The 12,767-nt window shown below is 53.6% G+C and overlaps 1 protein-coding gene across 2 annotated transcripts in view; it reads right to left on the bottom strand.

Moving 5' to 3' along the window:
- The window catches only part of dok4 (docking protein 4), a 34,919-nt gene extending 22,646 nt beyond the window's left edge, over positions 1-12,273 (bottom strand). For both annotated transcript variants that reach the window (XR_004765437.1, XM_035419666.1), the window contains exon 1: positions 12,115-12,273. Coding sequence is in view for 1 of the 2 variants with exons in the window: in XM_035419666.1 (XP_035275557.1) it covers positions 12,115-12,180 (66 nt within the window). In the remaining variant the exon portion in view is untranslated. The remainder of the gene's footprint in view (positions 1-12,114) is intronic.
- Positions 12,274-12,767: the final 494 nt, after the last annotated feature.

The following is a 12,767-nucleotide window of genomic DNA, read 5'->3' as shown; positions in this document are numbered from 1 at the left end:
GGTGAACTTTCTGCTGCTTCCCTGACCTTCGCTGGGAGGGAGGAAAATCAATGAGGGCTCTACGCTCAGCTCGTCCTCGGTGGGATGTGAGGGGCTGAGGAGCAGGACAGATCTGAGAGAGATGAGGGCCAGGGAATAAGCAACTGTGTGTGTGTGTGTGTGTGTGTGTATGTGTGTGTGCGTGCGTGTGTGCGTGTGTGTCTGTGTGTCTGTGTGTCTGTGTGTGTGTGTGTGTGTGTGTGTGTGTGTCTGTGTGTGTGTGCGTGTCTGTGTGTGTGTGTGTGTGTGTGTGTGTGTGTCTGTGCTTGTGTGTGTGTGTGTGTGTGTGTGTGTGTGTGTGTGTGTGTGTGCTTGTGTGTGTGTGTGTGTGCTTGTGTGTGTGTGTGTGTGTGTCTGTGCTTGTGTGTGTGTGTGTGTGTGTGTGTGTGTCTGTGCTTGTGTGTGTGTCTGTGTGTGTGTGCGTGTCTGTGTGTGTGTGTGTGCGTGTGTGCGTGCGTGTGTGTGTGTGTGTGTGAGATTAGGTCTGTGTGTGTGCGTGTGTGTGTGCGTGTGTGTGTGTGAGATTAGGTGTGTGTGTGTGTGTGTGTGTGTGTGTGTGTGTGTGTGGGATCGATCGGCCCAGGCTTACCCCACCCTGTCCGTTTGTTTTGGGCGGGTGAGACACCTCTCTGTCCTCTAGACGGGATTGGGGCTGTTTATTTACCAAGCAGAGCACCTGATCCTCAGGAAGGCTGGGAAGGCACACGCACAGGTTCCCAAACACACAGTAAAGCAGCTGAGGCTGCCTGAGCTCGCATTGGCTGGTTATTTATCAGTAGTTTAAGCGCTTGGTAGCAGCCCATCAACACAACTGACAGTGAAGGCGTTTTAACTGCTTAATCACTAAGAGATCGAAATGAGGTGTGTGTATACGGCTTTCCTTTCCTAGAAACCCCCTTGTACACGCACAAACGCACACACACGCATGCACATAAAAACACTAATCTCTCACAAAAAAAACCCCACAACTGAACACTGTGCTCACACACACACATACAAAAATACACACGCCAACACACACGTGCACATACGCACACAAAAACTCAAATCCTCGATAAACAAACACATACCACTGAACACTCTCTCTCTATTTCTCACTCACACAAACACACACACACACACACACAAACACACACTCTCCCACACACACACTCTCACACAAACACACACACACACACACACTCACACACACACACACACACACACACTCCCACACACACACACACGTTTAAACAGAAAGGGGGTCACACCGCACATATACCCCTCGAGGGCTCCATCGGTGGTGAGAGCGTAGCTGGTGGGCTCTGTAGAATACGCTGCACTTTGCTCTGAGGCCCCGCCCTCACCCCCCCCCCCCTCCCCCCTGGCCTGGGGCCTTCCCGCCCCCCTTCGTCCCGCCTCGCCACGCCTTGCCCCCCCTCGCCCCCCCCAGCCTGGGGCCATCCCGCCGCCCCGTGCCCCATCGCCCCACACCTCGCCATAAATAATTAACCACCCCTAATAATCCCCTCCCCTGGGGACCTGCCCGTTTGGAGGGGGGTGGCTCGAGGCTAGAATAAACTATTTACCCTGCACTTCCAGCAGGGGGCTCCACTGAGTAACCACAACAGAGGGGAGAGAGAAGAGAGGGAGGGGAAGAGGGAAGGAAAGGGGGGAAGAGAGTGAGGAGGGAATGAGGGGGATTAAAATTGGGGATGGAGTGGACAGAAATAGAAGGAAACAAAAAGGCAAACATGTTAGGAAGGGTAGGAGACTGAAAGAAAGAGAGCGAGGAGAGATAAAGAGAGAGAAGGAGAGAGAGAGAGAAAAGACAGGGGTGGAAGGGAGAGGGACACACTCCACGGAATACCACCAATCCCAGCCAGTCACGGCGAACGCTCCTACGAGCGAAAGATCAAATGGCGTGTGGAGAGCAGACCTCCCCAGCTCTGCCTGTCCCACACGCGCTCCCTACTCTGTCACGTTTTTTACTGCCGAAAATTTGTCTGTCAGAAGGCTGGACAGGTGTTTTAATAGTGGGGGGGTGGGGTGGGTGGGGGGGGGGGGGGGGGGGGGGAGTCCCATGACAAGCCATCCAGACACTCAATTTGCATCCCAAGTCTGAGCCCCGGCGTGCCGAGACAGCCCATCTCTCCCAGCTCTACGCGACGTCAAGAGATTAAAGAAAGAGAAAGAGAAAGAGAGAGAGAGAGAGAAAGCAGATGAAAGAAAGGATCAGGATTCACCTGATAAAAGAAAGATCAGGAATCACCTTCACACTCACCTCTGCCACTCTCAATTTGCACCTGTCCTCGCTGATGACTTCAGACTGCACGGGGGGTTTTGTCGAGACGTTTGCGGAAAGAAGTACCTCACAGCTTGAAAGGCTTCGGAAGGCTGTGCCATTCTTTACTAACGCATCGTAGTGCTTTACTGGGGCACCTGCTGTTGCTTATATTGTATACATTTACTGCAAATATACAGGGAGCTCCATAATGTTTGGGACAAAGACTTACATTTTTTTTTTTCTTGATTTGGCTCTGTGCTCCATAATTTTAGATTTTGCTATCAAACCATGTACATGTGGTTAAAGTGCATATTCTCAGCTTTTTTTAAAAGGGTATTTTAATGGGTCGCCATGTAGAAATAACAGCACTGTTATACATAACCCCCCCCCCCACCTTTCAGAGCACCATAATCTCTCAGACACATGGCTTCACTGGTGTTTCTGATTAGTCAGGTGTGTCAATTGCTTCTTTAGTGCTAGTACAAAAGAGCTTTCAGTATCCAGAACATTATAAAGAAGAAAGACAGCACTGATTCACTGGTGCTGGGAGCCCAGTGCACTGTGGGATAGGTCCTGTCAGGCAGTGGTCATCACCATTGGTGGAAACGCACTGGTGCATCATGGGAATGAGGTGTTTCCCGGGTCTGGCTGTTCTGCCCTACAGGTACCGTGATCCCCCTGTTTCTTTCCGAAGGGACGTCACGCTACAACGCTAGGTGCTATCATCAGTTCCTCTTCAGCTTTGCAAACATTTATAACTAAATTATAAAATCGTTTGTATTTTAGCTTCCTTGTGCTGAGGACTCCATTTCCCACAGTCCCGTTTACTGCCGATAATCGGTACCTCCTTTTTGCCGCGCTCATGGTGTGGCACCTGAGCAGCCATTAGAAACGCTCAGGCACACCTGCCTTCTGCTGCAAGGGGAGAGAGCGTCGGCCTGCGACGTGATTGGTCGGAAACCATTAATTACACCGTGCGACCAATCAGGGGCACTAATGAGGGCAGGAGACCGTGCCTTCAAGGTCCTCTGAATTTCACCGTTCAGGGTGAACGGGAGAGAATGGGCTTTATGTCACTCCAGACTCCTCCCCCAGCTCCTGTCCTTCACCGAGGCAGAGGACAAGGCCTGCCAGAGACTACGGAGAAGGAGGGAAGGTGAAAGAAAGAGAACATGACAGAAAGAGAGAGATGGGGGAGGGAGAGAGGGACAGACATGGGGAGATAAGAGGCAGAGAGAGAAAAAAAGAGGTGGAATCTGAAAGAGAAAGGGAGAGAGGGCAGGAGGGAGGGAGGGAGAGAAAAGAGAGGTCTTCTCTGATAACACTTGTTAAGCTTGTCGAGGCGATTGGTGGCAGTTGGAATTTTAATTTTGATATTCGAGAGGGAAAACAAGGGGAGTGTTGGGGGGGGGTTTGGATTCACGCAGCCTAATCGGCAGGCATCGCCAGCGGGCAGAGCACCTCCCACAGGGCCGTTCGCTGCTGCAAAACTCCACACCCCCCCAACCGCCTTTTACATTTCCACCCACTCCCAGGAGACGAGCCCCGATCTCCCAACTCCTCCCCTACCCTCCCTCCTCCCTCCCTCCTCCCTGCCTGACTGTGTTTCTGTCTGTCTGTCTGTCTGCCTGCCTGCCTGCCTGCCTGCCTGCCTGTGTGTCTGTCTGTCTGACTGACTGACTGACTGCCTGCCTGCCTGTGTGTCTGTCTGTCTGTCTGTCTGCCTGCCTGCCTGCCTGTGTGTCTGTCTGTCTGTCTGCCTGCCTGCCTGCCTGTGTGTCTGTGTGTCTGTCTGTCTGACTGACTGACTGCCTGCCTGTCTATCTGTTTGACAGCCTGCCTGCTAAAACCATCAAGTGTGGCAGTGTGAATCTGGGGGTGGTGGTAGTGGGCGTTTGGGGGGAGGTAGTTGGGCGCCACGGCAACGTGGCATCTTTCAAAGCCCGGGGAGCGAGTGAGGAAGAGAGATTCCATCGCCCGTGACGAGCCACCCCCACCCCCACCCCCACCCCCACCCCCACCCGATCTGCGAGCTCGTCCTTCCACACTTCTCTTTCCTCTTTCCTTTCCTTTTCCGCAATCCTCCCGCTCTCATCCTGCCGACACCATTTTCCACACGTAGATTTCCCTGAAACGGCACCGCTGGGACGCACAGCAGGAGCAGGAGCAGGAGCAGGAGCAGGAGCAGGAGCAGGAGCAGGGGCAGGAGCAGGAGCAGGAGCAGGAGCAGGAGCAGGAGCAGAGGCCCTCGGGGTTTCGCACTGAGCGCGCTCCAACGCTGCGGGAGGAAAGGAGCGATCTCCTCGGCTCGGCCCGGCCCGGCCCGGCCCGGCTCGGCTCGGCTCGGCTCGGCTCGGCCCGGCTGGCTGTGACTTTGTCTCCGTCTCTGTCTCCGTGCGGTGCAGTGCTGGGGCGGAGCGACAGAGGGCGCCGGGAGCAAGGGCACTGTAACGTTGATGGAGCTCAGCTCGTTACTCAGAGGTTGCAGGTTTACGTCCCAGATGGGTCATAGCCGTTTTACCCCCCGAGCGAGGCGCTTGACGGGAACACTGGGTCAGTAAATATCCGGCCGTATAACTGGATTGTGTGCAAAACCGCATGCTGTACAGGTTGCCCCGGGTAACGGCACAGCTGATCATAAAAATGAGAATGTAAATGTACTGTACGCACTCTACGCACTGTTGCCAGTCACAGGCACCAGAATCGGAGCAGGAGGAGGTGATCACAGGTATGATGTGTGAACTGAGACGGACCCTGAATATCTTAAGACCGGGAGATCTACAGATAATTTCATAAAGAATAAAGAACTAACACCCCCCCCCCCCACCCCCGACACCCTACCCCAACACCATTTAATCGACAACAGCAGCTGGTAAGTGATCTCACTGATATCTCAGCAACAACGATACACAAGAATGAAAGACATGCAGCACAGACCAGAACAGCTCAGAAACAGCCGCACCACTGCAGACAAACACGGACCACACAGGCAGAAATTCCTGCAGCACCACCTCAATCTTTTTTCCCCACAATGCAACAGAACAGTGGTTTTCAAGGACTCTTTCTTCCAGCGGATTGCTGAACCAATTAAGATCCCGGTGGACCACCTAAACACTTAAAAACTGAAATAAAATATAATTACCATCTTTGAAAAAACTCATGAAATGCGCAGGCCTACATTCAGCTCACCGCTGGGATGTGTGTGCCTGTTTTCCTGAGCAAAACACGGCGATGTCAACACAGCGGGAAAGCAGACCGCTTCATATTTACTGTGGCAATTTTCCATTAAACTGTAACTCCGTCTCCTGGCCACCAGGGGTCCCCGGCTACAGTTTGAGAACCAACGCGAAAGAAAAAAAAACAAAAAACCAAAGGATATGCGGCATGGGTCGCATTCCTCAGCGAGACCAAAGTGGATTATCGTCAACTCACTTCATTTTCCCTTCATAATAAAGGAGATCAACACACAGGCAACAAATTATTGGAAAGGAGATTAAATGTACCTGGGATGCCTCCCGCTTCATTGTGGTACCCCGAGCGGGACCGAAAGCTGCTTAGAGTCACAGCGGTTTGCGCAAGCTTCCAATCTGCTCTCGAGCTGAACATCGAACTGTCAGCCCGAGACCCACCAGCACGTGTGCACACAGGCTCCCCCTGGCTGCGCCTAGAGGTATACGCAACCAAATCCCTTCACCTGGCTATGATGCATCACGCAAGCGTTCGCTTAGTATGTAGGGTGGCTGTGTCACACAATGGCTAGGCAGCTGGCCTTAACTCCAAGGTTGCGGGTTTGAATCCCAAGTTGAGCACTTGTTGTACTCGTTGGTAAGATAATTAACCAGAACTATCCAGCTATATAGATAGATTGTATGCAATAAATAAATAAATAAATAAATAAACAAACAAATAAATAAATAAATAAGTTGGGCAAGTTGCTCTAGAAAAGAGCGTCTGCCAAATAGCTTAAATTTAAACAGCAATCCGGCTTCATGTTGTGCGGCGGACTGAAAATATCTGCCTACTACCTGCGTCTGTGATGCCATCAGTGCGGATGCAAACGACAACATTAATTTAAAACGCAGCTATCCAGCTGGATGCGGTGAGACGAACCTCCAGGTGGCAGAATCGTTTCCTCCACTGCCACAATGTCAAGCGGTGATCTATTTTTAAACAAAGTATCGTCTTTGTTTTGTTCCCCGCGGTATAAGCACGTTACACTTCTGGACTAGATTCATGCTATAGAAAGTGTAAACTAATTAAATTTGCAACGCAAGACCTGTTTTTTTTTTTAAAGACGTGAGTTGTAACATGTTTTACGTGTAATTCGCTACATTAATTTTGGAGTTTTCTACGAAAGAAAACAACGCTACTTCTGTCAGCCATTCGTTCCAAGTTCTTTATTGTTTTCTTTTATGTGCGGCGGAGTTGCGCATAAAATTCATTTCCGCTGGAATTCGTGGACTGGGTCGTTTGCGTGGAAAACTACCGCTGTGCTAAATTGAAATTTGAGAACGCCAAACGGAGGCCGTTGCCTAGGGGATGCGGGGCCTGCCAGCAATCAGCCGCCTCTGATTGAACACCGCTCAAGATGGCGTTCAGGGAAAACATTCTAGAATCTGGAATGTTAATTTTTAATGTTCCTGATTTTTCATGTGGAAAATGTAAAAAAAAAACAAAAAAACAAAAAAAAAAAAACTATAAAATAAATTTTAAAAAGCATTTGAATGACACTCGGCATTGCAGTCCCTCTAGAAAACAAATCAATTAACATACAGACAAAAAACAAAAACAAAATTCAATAAACAAAAACCTGAATTTTTTTTTTAAAAGCCTGTAGGTACCTGGAAACAAAACTTTTTAATATTATTATTCAACATAACGAGACGGAAATAGTCCGACTAGCTCACCAACACGGCCCCCCGACAGCTCCCTCACAAATCAGCCGGCGCAGTCGTTTTGCTGAGAACTCCTCGCCGACGAACGTGTGAATCCGAGATCTATAAATATAATGGTGATGAACTGCCAGAAGATGAGACATAGCACCAAGTGCATCGAGCAGGTGAGTCATAGCACCTTTTATTGGGGGTGTTGTGAAGTGGGGGGGGGGGGGGGGGGGGGGCTGTGGTGCATCCGCTTACTGAATCCAAATTAGAGATAAACTTGCCTTTGGACTTACTTAGTCTTAGCTTAATAATACTAGACTTAGCTCAATTTAGCTTAATAGCCATGAATGATAACATGAACAACTCAGCCTCCATCGCTCCCTGATCTATTAACTTAAAGCAAAAAAATAAATTCTTTTTGAATTTCTCTATTACATTTCGATGTATTTCCGGCCGGTTCTGTTTGAGTTATGCAGCGTATGGCAGGGCAGTGTGTGGGACTGCTCTTACATGGGGGAGAGAGAGAGGGCTGGTAACTGTGTGCCTTTTCTGCTTTTCTGATTTTCCGGTGCCGAAAATGCGTGTGTAAGAGGGGCTGGCTACGGCTGCACGCCCTTCCCAAAATGCAGTGCGGTCCAGAGGGCAGCGGCGGAGGAGGAGGCAAACCGGGGAGAGGGGGGCCGGGGGGGGCCGGGGGGGGGGGGACGGGGATGAGGAGACGGACTAACTGAGCAATTAGATGTTACCCGGCGTGCCACTGAACCGAGACGCAGTCAGGAATCCAGCGTTAAGCAAGCGCTAATTAGGCTGATTGGGTTCTTGGTTTTTAATTGAACCTCGGGAGGGGAGGACAGAGAGAGAGAGAGAGAGAGAGAGAGAGAGGAGACGGCGTGAGTTAATTAGCTTCCCCAAAATCTGGAGGGTCTGAGGAGGTGAGGTGGAAGCGCTAGGTGTTTTATTTGGGGGGGGGGGGAACCTACGTCCTTCCATAGTAGGGTTCTGTCACCATTGAAGGACGGCGGCCATGTTTGCTAAGCAGGAGTTCAGTTGGCTGACGGGGCCAGACTCCAACGGCTATCCCAGGCACCAGGTGGGGAACTAGGCGGGGTGGGGAGGGAGGGTGGGGGGGGGGGGGGCAGGATTTGGCAGGAGGCGCCAGGCGACAGACAGGTCACCGTTACACAGGCGCGGCGGCAGGCGCGGGATATGGCAGGAAGAGTAACCGCCTGTCCGGCTGGCACCGCGCCGACGGGGAAACCCTGGGGAGGGAGCCAGAGCTGTCAATCACCGCCCGGGACTCCGCCCCCATACCCCCCCCCCCCCCCCCCCGGCACACACACAGGGAACCGTTTTTTTTAAGAACCCCGTGCCAAAAGGCAGACGGAGATTACCCGGGAAAGAGAGCGACTTAGCGCTGTGACATTAATAAAAAGACGAAAATGAAAATGAAAATCAGCCTGACGAGCTGCAGTGTGACTCACACGCTCTCAGAAAGCTTCCTTCAGCCCGCACTGCATCATTAGCTGCCCTTTTACCGGGGGGGGGGGCACCGCAGTGGGATATGAGCAGCATCAACCCCCCCCCCCCCCCCCGGCCCAAAAGATGGGAGGGCTCACAGCCAGAAAATCAATTTTTGACGGTAAATTGACCTGCCCCTGCCGACAAGGCGGCCAAAGAAACCAGCGCCAATTACCATCGCCCCGGACAACCCCCGTTTCCTGGAAACGCCTTTGGCGTCGCCGTGGCAGCAGCCACGCCCACTCTCAGCAGGAGCGGCAGCGCCGGGGAGGGGGAGCGGCCGAGTTCGACGGGTTCGACGTTTCAGACGCGAGGCCCGCCGGCCAATCAGCTCAGTCTCATCTGGGACGCACCGGGGCTCGGAGAGGACCTCTGTTTTAACCTTGTGACAGCGGAGCGATCGATGGAACACAACAACATCAAATTAGCGCGCCCGCGTCCCGGGAGGTCAGCCGCTCCTCTGTGGGTCATAGCTAAATTTGCGCCCCCTGCCTGCCCAGCAGGCGCCTGCGGGCTACCAGCTGTCAGCAGCAAATGATGCGCCTCCCCCGTCTGGTAAAAGCCCCCCCGGCCCGTAACTCGATGTGTTTCGGCCTGCCCGCTGAGGGTACCCGGGAGGGGGGGGACCTCACGCGTCTCCAAATCGAATCAAATAAAAAGCCATTTTCTCCGCGGATATCGAAAGATGTTTGTCAGGATGTGCTTCAGAGAGCAGCCAGCTCCAGCGGTAAAGCCGCCATCACCGCGCGCCCGGGGCAACAGCGACGGGGTGGGGGGGGGGGGACTCCCCAGGTGAGCAAGCGGTGAAACAAAAAACAGCCTCAGAAGGAACAAGCGTCACTGGCGGGAGCTCGTCCTTCTCCTCTGGGGGGGGCGCGGCGCTCCCACTGAGCAACAGGGCGAAAGAGGAGAGAGAGAGGGGGGGAAAGAGGAGAGGAGGGCGTGACACTTCTGCCCTCACGGACGTCGCCGCGGTAACGGCTGATGTGCGGTGGCGGGGGCCGCGACTCTCACGGACGGAAGCAGACTGGCGCTCTCGAGGAGGAGGGGGGGGGGGGAGAGCTCCGAATCGTCGCTCGGTCGGGAACAGGAGGGGGGGGGCGGGGGGGCGGAGCTCCAAATCGTTGCTCGGTCCCAGCAGACCGGGGCTTACTGAAAAACGACATGAGCTCTGAGCACACAGGCGCAGTATTAAACAAGCAGGGGAACCGATCCAGCACCAGGAGCTACACACGCTCAACACGGGACAGGGGCACGCTGCCTCAGGAGGAGAGAGGGAGGGAGAGAAAGAGAGTGGGAGAGAAGGGGACGGAGGAACGAGAAGAGGGAGAGAACGAGCGAGGAAAATGAGCGAGGAGAGGGGAAAACAGACAATAAAGAGAAAAAGGGGAAAAAGAAGGTGAGAGAATGGTGAGGAAGGCAAACAGAGAAGGGGAGGAGTCAGAGAGAGAGAGGGAGAGAGAGCGAGGGAGAGAGAGGGGGAGAGGTCAAAGGGTGAGAGAGAGAGAGAGAGAGAGAGAGAGAGAAATCAAAGGGAGAGAGAGAGAGAGAGAGAGAGAGAAACAGTGGCGCAGGAGGAGGGAGTGTGTATAAATCACACTTAGGTGCTCCGTCTCATGTACTCCCCAGGGACACGAGCGCCACAGCCCTGGCGCTGCCACGGCAACCACAGAAGCGCTGACTGCGCACGAGCCCCGCGTCAGAGAAAGAGCCGGAACCCGGACCGCAGCGCTCCCCTCCGGATCGGGGTACACGAACCCCCAAATAACTACAGCTGGGGTCCGGCGCGCGGGGGAGGAAGTGACATCAGAGACGAGCGAGCGCGAGCCCTGCGAGGGAGGGGTTATGGGATATCCTACACTGTGGGGTGGCAGCGGGAAAATTAGGGAGCTACTGTACCAGGACCCGGGGGGGGAGAGGGGGAGGAGGGCGGGGGGGGGGGTGAGCTAACAGTACAAGATAAGCCGTACAAATCTGCCGTCTCAAAGAGGATTTACACGCAGCGCTGACAATACGCCTGTGTGTGTCTGGGAGGACTGGAGCGCCGCGCTGCCAGCAAGCCCGCATTTCTCCACCCGACCATCGTCACGGGAACGGTTGCCAAGGCCACCGCCGCACTGCCCTCCCGACTTCCTGCATGCGGTCACTTCCTCCCAGGGAACACTGGGGGCCCCCGACACATCTGCGTTCACTGGAAGGGCGGAAAAAAAAGCCCGGAACATTCCGGAACATCTCCACTCGGTAGTCCGGAACTCATTAGTGCCAAGCCCTAAAGTGTTTCCTAAAACCTTCTACACCCCCCCCCCAATCCCCCCCTCCCTTTGCCGGTGCACTCTGCAGCCACACAGAGAAAGCCAAAGAGGCTGACATGATGAATGTGCTCGGAGCAGAGTGAGCTAAATTAGAGTGCTTTATAATTATGACCCATATTTATAACCTGAATCAGGGATGACTAATGCAGGGCCTCATTAGGCCACAGCGCTAAGCGACGGTCTCTCAACAGCGGAATCCGCCACAGGAAGTGATACTCCTAATATCCAGGCCATAATCCCATTACAGCAACGGCCCTGCCAAAAAAAAAAAAGAAGAGATGCAATCCTCAGGGGTTTATATGTGCGTCTGTCAGTCTCAGCCAATCAGGAGACTCTGTTCTGTTTCCAGGTAGGAGGCGGCTGGGCTGTGGCAGAGAGAATGCGCCAGGGGTTGCCAGATGCCACTCGCGCAGGTCAGGTTCCTGGTCCCAACTGTCCGGTCTGAGTAAGCGGTTGAGAAGGTTTGCTGTTAGTTTGGCCCGGTCCACAAAAAGTTTCGACAGCGATAGTGATAGCAACCACAACCACCCCCTTCCACCTCCCCCCCCCCCCTCAAAGTCCGCCATCAGCTCTAACAGCTCCAGACCTCTTTAGCGATGAAGCTTCCAGCTGTGCACATTGTCCGCTTTTCACAAATTCTAATCCGGGAATACGCACGTCGCACGCCCCGTACTGCTAACGCACCTCGCCAGGAACGCTGGAGCGCGACTGCGCTCTTTCAAAGCGTCCTCGTCCGAGCGCGGCTGCTTCGCTAGCTGGTGAGCGCGGCTCGTTAGCCAGCCGACGAGAACGGCGACTCAGCGGGAAATTAAAACGCGGCTAAACAGTTTACTTCAGAAACAGCTTACCGCGACGCCGGCCTAGCCATCTGCTCCGTTCTCTGCTGCTCGATCAAAACACCATCTCACTTGAATTCTTCCAAACTAATCGAAAAATAAAAACTGGGTTGAGGACGCCGCGCGCGCACGCATTTGCAGTCTGGTGAAATCCGCCATGACAGCCGGCCCTTACAAAACCATAAATCCCTGCCCCGTGATTGGTCGAGCCCCGCCCCCCCCGAAACCCCGTCCTGTGCAGGTGCGTGCGCTCCACTCACCCCCAGCTTCCTGCTCCGCATGCGGACGTAGCCCTGCTTCACGATGTCGTTGAAGTTGGAGGCCATCGCTGTGAGAGCTGGGCGGGGCCGGCGGGGGTTAGCATCCAGACCTTCCTTTCGGCGGCACGGCAACCCTGCCCCTCCCTCCCTCCCTCCTTCACCCCCCCTCCCTCCCTCTTTCTATCTCTCTCTCTCGAACTCTTCTTCTTTTCTCTCGCTGTCTCTCTCTCTCTCTCTGTTTCTCTCTCTCACGCTCCCTCTAAACCTCTTCTTTTCTCTGCCTGTATCCCTCGCTCTCTTGATCCCCTCTTTTTCTCCCTCGCTCTCTCCCTCTCTCTCTCTCTCTCTCACTCCTTCTATCCCGTCCTCCGCCCGCTCCTTTTGAAGCTTCTTCTCACTCCCTCTCCCCTAGGTCTCCTCTCCTCCCTCTTCGCATCTCTTCTTCACAATCCCTGAAAGAAAAGAAAAGAAAAACAAAAAATAAAAAACAAAGAAAAAAAGAATCAATTATTAATGAGGAGATGCCCCGGGTGAGAATGGGCCAGGGCCAGGTGCGCACGGTCGCATTGCTTTGCATAATTCATCCGCTAAGCAGACAACTTTAACCGGCGCGGTTCACAGGAGCCGCGAGCGAGCCATCAACCCGTCCACAC

The sequence above is a fragment of the Anguilla anguilla genome, chromosome 5 (genome assembly GCF_013347855.1).
Source record: "Anguilla anguilla isolate fAngAng1 chromosome 5, fAngAng1.pri, whole genome shotgun sequence".
Lineage (NCBI taxonomy): Eukaryota > Metazoa > Chordata > Actinopteri > Anguilliformes > Anguillidae > Anguilla > Anguilla anguilla.
Note: the sequence above shows the minus strand (reverse complement) of the source record. Positions and strands in the feature narration are given on the sequence as shown.